General features: G+C 42.0%; 2 protein-coding genes across 2 annotated transcripts; one reads left to right on the forward strand and one right to left on the reverse strand.

Moving 5' to 3' along the window:
• Positions 1–809: 809 nt before the first annotated feature.
• gprc5c (G protein-coupled receptor, class C, group 5, member C) lies at positions 810–4,949 on the reverse strand. The gene is made up of 4 exons (XM_068718875.1): positions 4,561–4,949; positions 2,645–3,639; positions 2,151–2,254; positions 810–2,063 (listed from the first exon to the last, which is right to left on the reverse strand). The coding sequence occupies exons 2-4, from the start codon at positions 3,621–3,623 to the stop codon at positions 1,971–1,973; spliced, it is 1,176 nt and encodes a 391-aa protein (XP_068574976.1). The 5' UTR covers positions 3,624–3,639; positions 4,561–4,949; the 3' UTR covers positions 810–1,970.
• Positions 4,950–8,353: 3,404 nt separating this feature from the next.
• Positions 8,354–12,420, forward strand: LOC137878376 (BTB/POZ domain-containing protein 17-like). The gene is made up of 3 exons (XM_068718667.1): positions 8,354–8,595; positions 10,002–10,287; positions 10,645–12,420. Exons 1-3 carry the CDS (start codon positions 8,508–8,510, stop codon positions 11,717–11,719), a joined length of 1,449 nt encoding a protein of 482 aa, XP_068574768.1. The 5' UTR covers positions 8,354–8,507; the 3' UTR covers positions 11,720–12,420.
• The last annotated feature ends 34 nt before the right edge of the window (positions 12,421–12,454 follow it).

The raw sequence follows: 12,454 nt of genomic DNA on the forward strand, positions 1-12,454 counted from the left end.
GTGACATCCTACCTGACGTTAGACGGGTAAGATGTCGTTGGAAATGCTAAGAAAACATTCCATAAAATGTTTGAATGCTGTTTTGTTTACATTTGGATACATTTTCCCTGCTGTATGTTCACCATTGTTTGACAAGACTGCGCTGCTTTTTTTTTTGGTAGTTTTTTGCAGCTCTTTGCTACCATTGTGATATCTACAAGCAGGGGAATCGAAAGGTGCACCCATAAGGTGTTACAGAGTAAAATTTCGACATTTGTCTTCTGTTGTATACCGCTAATTGGCCTGATTTCCAGTTTGTGAGCAATTTATTTTCTGAGCAAGTACTCATGGCTGCTGACAGCAGAGGATGGTGGGAGTAATTGGGGGGAGAGCCTACTCAGCCTGCTGCTAGGCAGCCACAGCTCACTCTGAAGCTCCTAAAATACACGTGTGTGTGTGTGTGTGTGTGTGTGTGTGTGTGTGTGTGGCAAATCACATGTGAATAATGGTTCCTCTCCCTGTAGAGAAAAGGGAGAACTCGTAAGTCAAAGCAGTTGTCCATGCTAATTTGTCCCTCTAACAATAATGTGGGTGGTGCTCACAGTGTGCTTATTTGCAGCTTCCTATGTAACCAGCATGCGTGCAGAGAAGGCTCCTGGCAGCCTGTCACTAGTTCTGCTGTCAGACAAAGCAGTTTATATGAGATTTGTCCATCAAATCGCATTGTAATGCCCCAAACTCAAAATGTAGGAGCATCCACTCACTATTGTAAATGTCCCTGCTGCAGGACTAATAAAAGGAATATCTTATCTTATTACATTCAGATTTTATTCAGTGCCACCTAAAATAGATTTATGCCTTGTCCAGCAGTATACACACAGCCACTACAGTATGATAACCATCACCTGCACGGGGCCCCAGGTGAAGCCGTTAAAGCTTATCTAGCCAAAATATGTAAATACAGTAACTTATCTGTATCGTGTGTACCTTGTGATACTTCCTCTTACATTGTGCCTCGTCTGACTATACTCGAAAATTGTTACAATCCAAAGATCCAACAGCCAAATGGTATTTATGTAACCTTTTTAGAGGTTTAATAAGTTAAAATGTAAATATAAATTCAAGGCACTAAAAAAAATCATATGGCTTTCATAGGAAATCTGAATCACAACATAATGTCACAAATGAACAAGTATGGTTTACAACAGATTAGCAAATTACAGTCAGTCGATCTTTGACAAGAGAAAGCATTATATTGGTGAGAACACAACAACTTTCAGTGTTTGTGAATTAAAGACTAATGTGTATCAGCTCAATTATAGACCTTTCCTTTGCTTTAATAAACTCAGTGCACCTAATCCTTGTCTAATTTCTCCACCATCAACCTAGTGTAGGTCAGTTGCCACCTGAAAATATATAAAATGTTTCCACTTTGGGATTTAACTTTTGTAGAAATGTAAAAAGAGGTGAGGCTAAGTCATTGCTTTCCAATAGAGATATAAAAAAACCGCCACTCTTTCTCTTGATTGTCTTTTTGAGTGAGTCTACGAGTGAGCAAAGCTGGATTTAGTTGACAGTTACAAAGTTTAGGGCACTTGATGTTAAAGTGAGAATGGACATTCAATAGAAGGGCTCATTGAGGTTACAATAGCCTATCCAGCTCTGATATTGTTAGTGTATTTTTCATCTTCTATAAATGACACTCACCCCATACAAAACAGACAAGCAGTGCACGAACATCAGAGGAAATAGAGTACAGGACAAATTTAAGAGGTCTGTTAGAGGAGCCAGTTCTCATCACTGCAAACTACTGGAGATTCACCACACTGGTTAGTATGTCAAGCTTCTTGCTCAGGAAGAGAAAGGAGGGCACATTACATTTGATACAAGGAATTGCGAGGGGAGAACAAACCCCTGGTAGAGATATCACAGCTGTAACGACAGACAGCGCTAAGAGCCCCCTGACTCACGCTGTCTGCGTGTGACGGTCCTTAAGGTGGCGAGGACTCTGCCAAATGAGGCAGGGAGCTGCCACTTCCTTGATTCCAAAAGGGAGCTCGAGGCATCATGGCGTCTTGGTCCATCTGTAGAAACACACAGAGAAGGGATTGTTTCAGCAGACGCGACAGAAGAGGATGTTCTGTGGCGTAAAATATTTTGAACTCGCTCACCTTGGTCAGACCCTTGGCGATCAGGGCTATTTCAGTGGGCTGGTACACACAACTCCGTAGCTGACCATTATAAGCACCATATGGAGACACTGGCTTTGTGGGTACTGGTAAAAGAAAAGGCAGAGGAGGATTGAAAAATGAGAGTTTGTTGCGATGGTCGTCCAGTCCATTACTTTGCATCTGTAGACTTAACACAACAGCCACTTTAAAACAGGTTGTTTAAACACTAAAGTCTCCGTAGCAACACACATTTACTCAAATGGACCCATTAGGTGATTCAATATTTGCTACATCTGTGAGGATAAATTAGATGCCTTGCACAAGTTGGTCTTGGACCCTTTTGTATATTCTGTACGACTGTTTGCACAAAAGGTGAATGCCCAAAGCGTGCGTTAATTCATCATTTAATTGGAGTGCTGTCCTGCTGACTCATTTAGATTTTTGATTCTGAGGATTCAGCACCTAATGTTAAACCACGATGTGTCATGCTGTACCTGTTGGAGGCTCGTCCATAGTGAAGGCTTTATTCTCTATGTAGATGTTCTGGTGGAGTGGCTCCGGCTCCTTAAGGATGTCTTCATAAACCAAGCTCCTGGCAGGGTAAACGTGATCTCCATCGATTGGCTGCTCCTGGTCTGGGTCCTCCTGGGTCAGCAAGCAGATTTCTGGGATGGCGTAGAGGAAGAGGAACACCCAGGCATTTGACACCACGGCTATAGCCAGAGTGGGATCGTCCCAGCTGGGATTCCCGACCACTCTGTTCCCATGGATGTACATGGCGATCCAAGCTACCCAGATAGCCACGGTGACGAGCCCCGAGACCAGGATGAAGGCTCCATCTCGCCGCCACTGCTTGTGCTTTTGCGTCAGTGAGGGCACAGCCATCAGCACCACAGCTAGCAACAGAACCATCACATAGATCAGCGCCATCACAAAGTCCCGGTTAGCAATGCTGCAGGACAAGTCAGAGATAATGACACCTATGGGTGGGCTCCTGGCCACAGTGATGACGAGCCACTCAGTGTTGATGATCACCTCGACCATCCACAGACCCAGGGCCCCAAGGCATAACATCCAGCTCCTGGGCCCCCGATCCCTCCGCTCCAGCAGGGCGAGCCACAACCCGTGCATCACCAGGCAGGCTAGACAGCCCGAGAACAGTACTCCAAAGAGGAATCTCCGTGCAACACAGCTGGTTGAGTACCGACCCACAATGAAGGCAAAGGTGAGTCCAAAGAGTCCCAGTGTGAACACCAGCATGCCGGCCTGCAGGGCCACCATAGCCTTTCTCTTCTTGTGTGTCACAAACGGTAAGCTGGCTATGAGGATGACCAACAGAACAAAGGAAGTCACCACACCAGCAGCAGCCACGGCCTCCACCACGACCCCCCACACTGCAGTCAGGTCACACAGGTTGTAATATATGGAACTGACACTGGAACCACATCCGTTTGGAACAATGGTGGGTCCCATGGCTTCACAGCAGATTCTAAAAAAAAAAGTGTTGTCACAAGAAAATGCAGATTATTAAACATGCATGGAAAGACAACCAAAAGATGCTTCCGTATTATCACTCTGTCACAGTAAACAAACTGTTCCATCTACATAATGTACTAAGCCAGTTGTGTGGAGTTTTACTGTGTTGTACTAAAATTGCTGTCCATTGAAATAAATTAAATCGAGTGTCTAGAGAATCCAAAACTTAGAGCAATTTGTCTCCCTTGTCTTTAATTAGGACCTGGAACCTTGTTGTTGGATAATCAAAGCTGTGTCTGGCCTTACAACACCATCTAATTTACAGAGGCATACTTTTAACATTAACATACAAGACACATAATGAGTATTATTACACAAACAGCATCCCACAGTTTAATTTAAAGGAAAAATTGTATTCAACTTTAATTACAATAATTATTCCACTGTCAATGTGATAATAGTTTCCTCATGTAGCATCCACAAATATACACTTACATTTATCAGTTTACCCTAAAACTGATCAAAGGACATTGTCAATGCCACATATCTCCAAATTTGGTGATTTTTAAGTTTTGAGGCAAACTGAGATATTAAGACATACATTACATTCTCTGTATGTATTGAGAAAATCAAATTGGATTATGTTTCATGAAGCTAAAACCTTTTTATTAAATCATGAAAAGTTGACATTTTGACGAATATATTTATCTTGTTTTATATATATATATATATATATATATATATATATATATATATATATATATATGTATATATATATATATATATATATATATATATATATATATATATATATATATATATATATATATACATATATATATATTGTTAAGACTCAGGCTAAAAGCATTGTGATGAAGTTCTAACCTTATACGGCAGCATAAAGTAATATCACGAGCCTGTTAAGACTTCTTACCTGGACTGATGACGGAGAGGAGTTCCGCTGCAACAGGTGACTCAGGTAGATTTACTCCGGTAAGGATAACCCAACTTGTCTGAAATATTTATCGGGTGTTAACAGGCTCCACGCGGATGTTTTGACCAATTTCTGTGCGTTCAAATGTCCCCTTAGTTGATGCACAGGTTGTTGTTGTTGTTGTTGTTGTTTTTTTCTCCGGGGCGGAATCATGGACAGTCCTCCATCATGCCCGCTCTTTCTCAGCTGTTACTGTACCATGTTAATGAACTCACCGGGGCAGTCGCATCCAAAGTAGGCTAGTTATCCTTCGAGTTATTTGTATTCTTCTGTGAGTGTAATACTTTGTATACTCGTTCAGCTCTGACCACTCTGTCTCTTCATCCAGCCTCTCGTGCAGCTTTGCATATTCTGCGAGATTATAGCTCCCGGCCTATTTATTTATTCCAGGCGGCTTAGATCCAAACAAAGGGACCACTCTCCTCTCAAGTCAGACATTACCATTCGTATACGTAGGCTACTATGCAACATCATCGAAGTGACTGTGACCTGTTAGATTGATTTCAGACTCAATGGTGATTAATGGCTTTTATTGATTGAGTAATTAGATCAGTTATGTGATTATTCTTTAAAAGTACACATACTCTAAAAAAAACCCTCTGTCCGGGTCACACTGATCACTATAAGCAGTTAATTATTATAACCGATTATAAGGGGATAGCTGTTTTAAAAAGCTTTTCAAATTACTCTATATGAAATGACTAGCCTGTGAATAATTCAAATACACTATAATACAGTATAATACCGTTTTTAAATATATGCTAGTTTACTGTAGTTAAAGGCTGCAGCCTAAGACAGTATCGGGCTGTTTAAATACAGTAACTTCAACAGTGCAATAGCTTGATGGTGGTTTCATTGCATTTCTGAAAATAAACTGTGAGCCATCAATGTCTTTGAACATAAAATATTATATTTTTTTCCTATATGTATTCTCAAAAATAAACACTGTAGGCAGACTACTTGTTTACTACAGGCCCAAGCAAACTATTTAAGCAGCATTTGTAAAGAAACGACTCTGTCCCAAGCTTTTTGATCCATAAACAGTTTATCAATGTAACTGTGATCAAGCGGTTTCCACTGTACTTTCAGTTAGAGGGAAAAGGCCAACACACAGTTGTTCAATTTAAGAATAATTCAACTCTAATTCATGCCATTTAGAGCACATTCAATAATTAAATTAATACGTTATGCATAAACAACATGCAGCTTGAGAAATCTAATCACACTTGAGTCTACTTTCTCTTTTTAAGGATAAGTACTTCAGAGCAGTCATCATGAGCCTCCAGTTTGCAGAGCCACCTGGTGGAAAATATTGTTACAAAAGAGATTGACTCTTTTTTTTTTTTTTTTTACATAATCAAATGAGAATACACAACAAAACAGATTTTGTTATTGATCTCTTGTAGGCCATGCCACTTAACAACCATTTGACAAATACAAACATTGACCGATGTCATTGATTTAAAGCTTTTAAATTGTCTCCACTCAGTAAAATTTGGAAATTTGCAGAAATTCTGTGAAAAATATGACACTATGACAATCCATTTGCTTGTTTGCCTCGACTTTGTAAATATGTAAAATCACAAAACTATCTCTCTTCCTCATTTAGTTGTGAAACTTGCGGTTAGGAAAAGAACTGTGTCACAAAAAATAGCCCCAATAATACATTATCAAAATTGAATTTGCTACCTAGGAAGCTCAGACATGCTTGGAAATATCAGTGTGAGAGCTCACAACAAAAATCAGTTAATGTTACACATTTACATGTGTTTTATTCATTTTGTTGTTCTTTTTATTCATTAGACACTTGTCCAACATGTATATCAAAAGTCCTTTGTGTCATTTTTGGAGACCTAGTTGTGTAGTGCATCCCCTCCGGGTTCAACACAAGAGTAAGGTCACCCGGGACACCTTGGTGAAGCTCACTCTGGCATACAGCCTGTAAACGTACTGTTTATGCTGCATGATGTAGCCCCCTGTGGTGCATCGATCTCTCAATGGATCCCGTCCCAAGGGGTGCTCTCACAAAGCAGTTTGTCAATCCATCCCTCTGCATTGTGGTCCTGTTTGCAGATTCTCAAATAGGAGCTGATCTCAAAGGAGAGAGCAATGTCACCTTAATGAAGGGCATGCCCTTTACAGAGCCACACATAAAGAAGGCTTTTGGTTTTTTCTGATTTCATTACGTAGCTCAACGGCAGTTGCCTGAATTGTGTATACAGCTCTGAGCTGTAAACCAATCTAAACTCGATATGTAAGTATATGTTTATAGAATACAGTGTTGACCAATGTTTTCACACGCAAGTCTCAGTGTTTGCATCGGTACAGATTCATAGCATTCATATAAAGCTCATGAATCTCAGTTGTGTGCTTCATCTTCATCAACCTCCAGAAAGTAAAGCAAATAAAAGATGCCACCATATACAGTGTGATTCAGTGCCTTGTCGTAGACTAGTCCATTTTGTGGCAGCAGGCTTCATTAAGGCACCTCAGCAGCATCGCTCTCCTCCGAGAACCTGTCAGGTTATTCATAGCAGTGACTCAGGTCGGGGTCTCATAGGACTTCTATTGTCCTGCATTTTTACCGCAGCCTGGCAGCCCTCGAGGCAACACCACAACCCAGTTCACTCCGAAATGATGTCTCTCCCTGTCTGTCACCCTGTTGTGGGCATGGTTTGGAGCTATTTTGACCACATCTGTCACATTGCAGAATGTTGGTATGAATATTGTGATTGAACTAATGGCCTAGTCAGATGCAATGATTTTAAAAATATATATCAGATCCATACTGATCTCATCTTTTTGAGAAGATATGAAGTCCCTGTATTGACCGACCCATCTCTGACAGATCAATGCTGACTGAGGGATTCATAAATGGCATTGTAAACATCTCTTTGAGCCATGACCTGAGGCGATATCTATTTCTTTATGATGTGTGGCTCTCTCGTGTCGTGCGGCTGTTGGGCTCACTTTGAGTCGTTATAGCATTGCGTATTGATTATCATAGCTGTGAGGATAGTATGTTCCCTGCAAGCGGCAGACCATTAACTCCATATCACACACATTCACTAAACCCTCTGCCCTCTGTGAGGTTTGTGATGCAATGTCTGCACCTTAAATATGTACTTTACCAGTAATGTGACTACATAAAATCCTGATTTGCAGTAGAATTTGATCAACGGAGCTTGCCTTTAATTGACGAGCAGACCCAGCACCAATGAAATCATCCCTCCATTAGTGAGATTAACATGCCATCAGAGGAATAATTACTCTCAGATGAAAAACTCCGTACGAAATGGATTATGAAATTTGACTGACTGCAGTTTGTCACACTTATTAGAACCTCAATTACTTTTGACAGATAGTCTCAGTGGCAACCTCCTGTAATTAATTGACTCATTACATGACGCTGGTTGTACTTAACTTAGATATCATAAACAACGTTTTGCAGTCCAGAGATTCTGAGTGCCATTAAAACATGAAACTATGTTACTATTGATTGTTAATAGCACATTACTTTTAATCTAAAAAAAAACTAAAACATTAAACTGAGTCTGTGGTTGGCCCAGTGCCAATGATCAATGCCATGTAACTTCCAAAAAAGGGAGGAATTCAAAATCAAAGCTGTCGCTATAGCAACGCCCCTGCCACGATTCCACCAATCATTGGAGTCCGTGGGGTTGCGAGATGCGCCAGGGAAAGGCCAGCGTCCTACATAAAGAGTGCGGGACAGGGAGCCGGGCGGCACACACGGGGCAACAACACCTTTCTGCAAGCACACGACCAAGGCAGAGCAGCAAGAGGAAGAGTCCGGAGAAGAGTGGCACAGAGTAAGGAAGAGAGGGGGAAAGGACAAAGGAAGAGAGGCAAGGAACAACAGAGAAGATATGGTTCGCTCATGTGGACAAGGGATCCCTGCCTGGGTCTATGAGGGCACCCTGCTCCTCTTAATCCACTCTGTCACAGTTAGAGGAGGTAAGATTTCAAAAAGGAATCAGCACTTTCAAGTGATTGCTTCTAAAGAGTCATATCACCTTTGAATCTTTTTTTCCTGTCTTTTTCATTATCCTACATTGTAAGAGAAGCCGTGTTCTATTTCAGTCCAGCTTCCCCCATACTGTCAGTGGGTAGTAGGGCACAGCATGAATGCGTGGCTCGCGCTTGGCCTCAGGGCAGGGGATGGGTATTTATCTATTCTACTTATCCTGTCCTCATCTATCTGTCTGCTGGGTGCAGGGAAAGACAGGCAAGTCCATTTGCTGCCTGGCACTGTGCCGGCTCAGTAATACAGTATACAGTACAAGCGCAGAAGGAAAGCTTTGCTTGCTCCTTAAAGAAGATCCGACTTTGACTGATTTTGACCAAAGCTATTGAAGGCCACATTCCTGTGCTGTCAGATTGGATTCCATTTGAAATTCCTCGTGAGCACATTCTCATCTAATACTATATGAGGGTGTATAAAAATGTTTTATTCAATGTTTTCAGCTGTTCTCAGCTTAAGTGGAAGATGAAACAATGAAACATTCTTATTCGTAACTTTTTTTTGTCTACTTTGAATAGAATCTCTCAGGGGTTTTTTCAGAATTTATAACAAAAAAAAGACATACTGTTTCCACAGTTGTGAATAATTTGGCGATTTTTCAATTGGCTTCGGTGTGCCAGAACCATTTGTCAAAACACACCCTCACACCATGCTCAGCTGGCTGGCTAATTGGAAAAAGGTTACTTTGAAGTGGGAGCGCTTGATTGTGGTAGAGATATGAGGACTGAGACATTCCAGGGAGCCAATGTGCTCCCCCTGTGTCTCATTAAACCCCCAGTAATAGGCCAACAAGGCTGCCGATGGCTGCGGCAGAATGGAAACAGCAGCTTGTCACGCTGAGTCTTTCATGTGTGATTCTCCAGTATGTGACTCTTGTACTTGCACACAAGAAGGCCCATAGAAGCAGCCATCTGCAAATGGCGCTGCAAACTCAGGATTCTACTCTGGGCGCCTTGTGTGGAGGTTTTCTGAGTCAGCCACCTGGCTTGTTAATTGAGACCAGAAGAATAGAATAATGTGCAAGTGTGCTTTTTTTTCCTGACACATATTATGAGTTGCGGTTTAGTCGACGAGTTAGGGAGTGCTTTTCCAGTTCTTGCTGTGTCAAATCTGATGTAAGAACAAAGCAAATCTTCAAATCAAATCTTGGAAAGCAGAGTCAGACTGATGCAAATTACGGTGATGAAAATATGAAAGAATTTCATGTTGTAATGTATAAAAACTATTTCTGAACAGAAATAGCTGAAACCGTAGCTGACACATTTCAATTTTGATGTATTTTTTTTTTTTTATCTGTGAAGTGATACTAGTTTGTCATCTTGCACTTTCTTCTCCACAGCTGCCCTGAAGCAGGAGGTGGCATTGGACAATGGAGCCACTGTGCTGAATCACTCCATGAGTTTGGTGCAGCGTATGGAGACCCTGCTGGCCCTGGGGAACAGCAGCGATGTCACTCTCCGAGTGCAGACCATCAGCACGGACGAGGTGAAGGTGATCCAGGCCCACAGTCTGGTCCTCACGCTACAGAGTGACGTGTTTGAGGAACTGCTGCTCAGTCGCAACGGCAGCGTTGTGGTTTTGAGGGAGACGCCCGACTGCGCAGCTGTCTTCGACAAGTTTATCAGGTGAGGGTGACTTCGGTTGTTATCCTTTGTTCAGAGTTAATCAGGTTCAATCGAATGGAACCATTCAAGAAACTGTGGAGCAACTTGTAGATGCTTGTTGTATTTTCCACAAGTATAAAGTTCTGCACCATTTTGCCTCTCCCTTTGGAGAAGTGAGATGCTCCATCTTGTGAAATATTCTAAAATTATACTTGCTGTTTGTGGCTCACAGTTGAAAATCGGACAGTGTGGGTTTATTCAGTGACTCAGATGTGAGGTTAGAAAACAAGTAGTATGCCTTATTGAGAGATATGTTGTATGTATATCTATTTTAAATGTCTTTAGATGACTATTTTAGCCGTGTTATTTTTCTTGCAGGTATCTGTACTGCGGTGATATCTCAGTACGGCTAGATCAGGCCATTTCTCTGCATAAGCTGGCCAGCAAGTATCATGTGTGGGGTTTGCAACAAGGTCTGACCCAGTATATGACCCAACATCTGTCTAGTGATTCGCCCACCGGCCATGTGATTGGCTGGTACAACTATGCATTACAAATTGCGGACATGGTCCTGCGGGACAGCTGCCTGCAGTACCTGTCCTGGAACCTGTCTTCTGTGGTGCAGAGCGGAGAATGGGGCTCCATCAGTGAGGACCTGCTCCTCTCCTTGCTCCAGCGCTCTGACCTTATTCTGCAGAGTGAGCTGGAGCTCTACGAGGCCCTGGAAGCCTGGATTAGCCAGAACAAGCCTGTCAGTTCGACAGTCGAAAGCGCCCTAAGGGCTGTTCGATACGGCATGATTCCCCCTCAGCACCTCTTCCGTCTTCAGAAGCAATCCCCCCTCCTGCAGAAGCATTACGAGTCTATCCGTGATCTACTCTACCTAGCTTTCCAATTTCACTCGGCCTCACCTATACAACTGGCCAAGTACTTTGATGTCAACTGCAGTATTTTCACTCCCCGTAACTACTTGTCCACCTCCTGGGGTTCCCCCTGGGTCATCAATAACCCCACCCGTGATGACCGCAGTTTCAGCTTCCAGACCCAGCTCGGGCCCAGCGGCCATGACTCCAGTAAGAGGGTGACCTGGAACGCCCTTTTCTCCCCTCGCTGGCTCCCGCTCAGTGCCAGGTCAACCTATACCGAGCTGGGTGCCATGCAGCCTACACGTACAGATGGAGGTCGACCTCGCATCATTGTAACACCAGCCACCTCTAGTCCAGACTTTGCCGGTGTGAGTTTCCAGAAGACGGTGATTGTGATGGCAAGACAGCAAGGAAAAGTGGTGGTTCGCCACGTCTACAACTTCCACCAAAGCACAGAGGAGGCCGGGGATTTCCTGGTGGATGCTGACCTGCAGCGCCGTGCATCAGAGTACCTGATTGACAGCTCCCTCTATCTGCACATTGTAATAAAACCTCTCTACCACACTCTCATTGTTGCCAGGAAGTAAAAGGCAGGAATTTGGTGTGGCCTTATCATCAGTTATACACCCTGCACACACACAATCACATGCATATTCCAAAGTTAACTAATTTCATAGCACGTGTTTATGCATCCAGCCTGTGACATCTCTATTTAGCAAGGAGCTGTTTGCTACAATGAAAGACTTGCAATTTAATGGCTCAGCAGTGATTATCACAATGATGATGGTTGGTTTTCGAGTATTTCATGCATACTAAGAAAAAAAACAAAAAACTTTATTGTACTGTATTTGTTCAGGTATTCTGTAGTCCAGCAGTTTGTTCCTTGAATGTATTGTGATGGTTAATGTTGTTTGCATAGGTAGTATAGGGGTTTGTTGTTTTGATTTGTATGCATTTCACTATCCAGCAGTCAAATATACATTTTTAGTTCATGACGCCTATATCCTGTGACATACACTGATATACTTGTTTGTTGTTTACATACCAAAAATGCGTAAATTGAAGTGCAATCCCATTGTCAGTGTTCCTTTGTATGCTGTCGCTGATTTGCAAGACAGTGAGTCCTTTAGTATTTTATTTTTTTTATTTATTGTTGTACATGCGTTTTATATAGCTTTAAAATAATCCTGATACAAAAAAAAAGATTAATAAAAGACAAAAACATTTTAAAAATGTGTCTGTGTTGGCTTCTATTGGATTTACAAAAATAAACTTTATAGAACCAGCATTAAGGTATCTTACTGTAGTCTGATTTGTTTGAT

This window comes from Cebidichthys violaceus, unplaced genomic scaffold (assembly GCF_023349555.1).
Source record: "Cebidichthys violaceus isolate CVI_PGR_0920_01 unplaced genomic scaffold, fCebVio1.0.p SCAF_23, whole genome shotgun sequence".
In the NCBI taxonomy this organism is placed as follows: Eukaryota; Metazoa; Chordata; class Actinopteri; order Perciformes; family Stichaeidae; genus Cebidichthys; species Cebidichthys violaceus.

Bases quoted from the DNA above. Each gene is read 5' to 3' on its own strand.
- LOC137878376 (XM_068718667.1), top strand. From the start codon at position 8,508: ATGGTTCGCTCATGTGGACAAGGGATCCCTGCCTGGGTCTATGAGGGC. The intron at 8,596-10,001 runs GTAAGATTTCAA...TCTTCTCCACAG, and splicing joins CTCTGTCACAGTTAGAGGAG to CTGCCCTGAAGCAGGAGGTG. The intron at 10,288-10,644 runs GTGAGGGTGACT...TTTTTCTTGCAG, and splicing joins GTCTTCGACAAGTTTATCAG to GTATCTGTACTGCGGTGATA.
- gprc5c (XM_068718875.1), bottom strand. From the start codon at position 3,623: ATGGGACCCACCATTGTTCCAAACGGATGTGGTTCCAGTGTCAGTTCC. The intron at 2,255-2,644 runs GTACAGCATGAC...TTCTTTTACCAG, and splicing joins TATGGACGAGCCTCCAACAG to TACCCACAAAGCCAGTGTCT. The intron at 2,064-2,150 runs GTGAGCGAGTTC...GTGTTTCTACAG, and splicing joins TCGCCAAGGGTCTGACCAAG to ATGGACCAAGACGCCATGAT.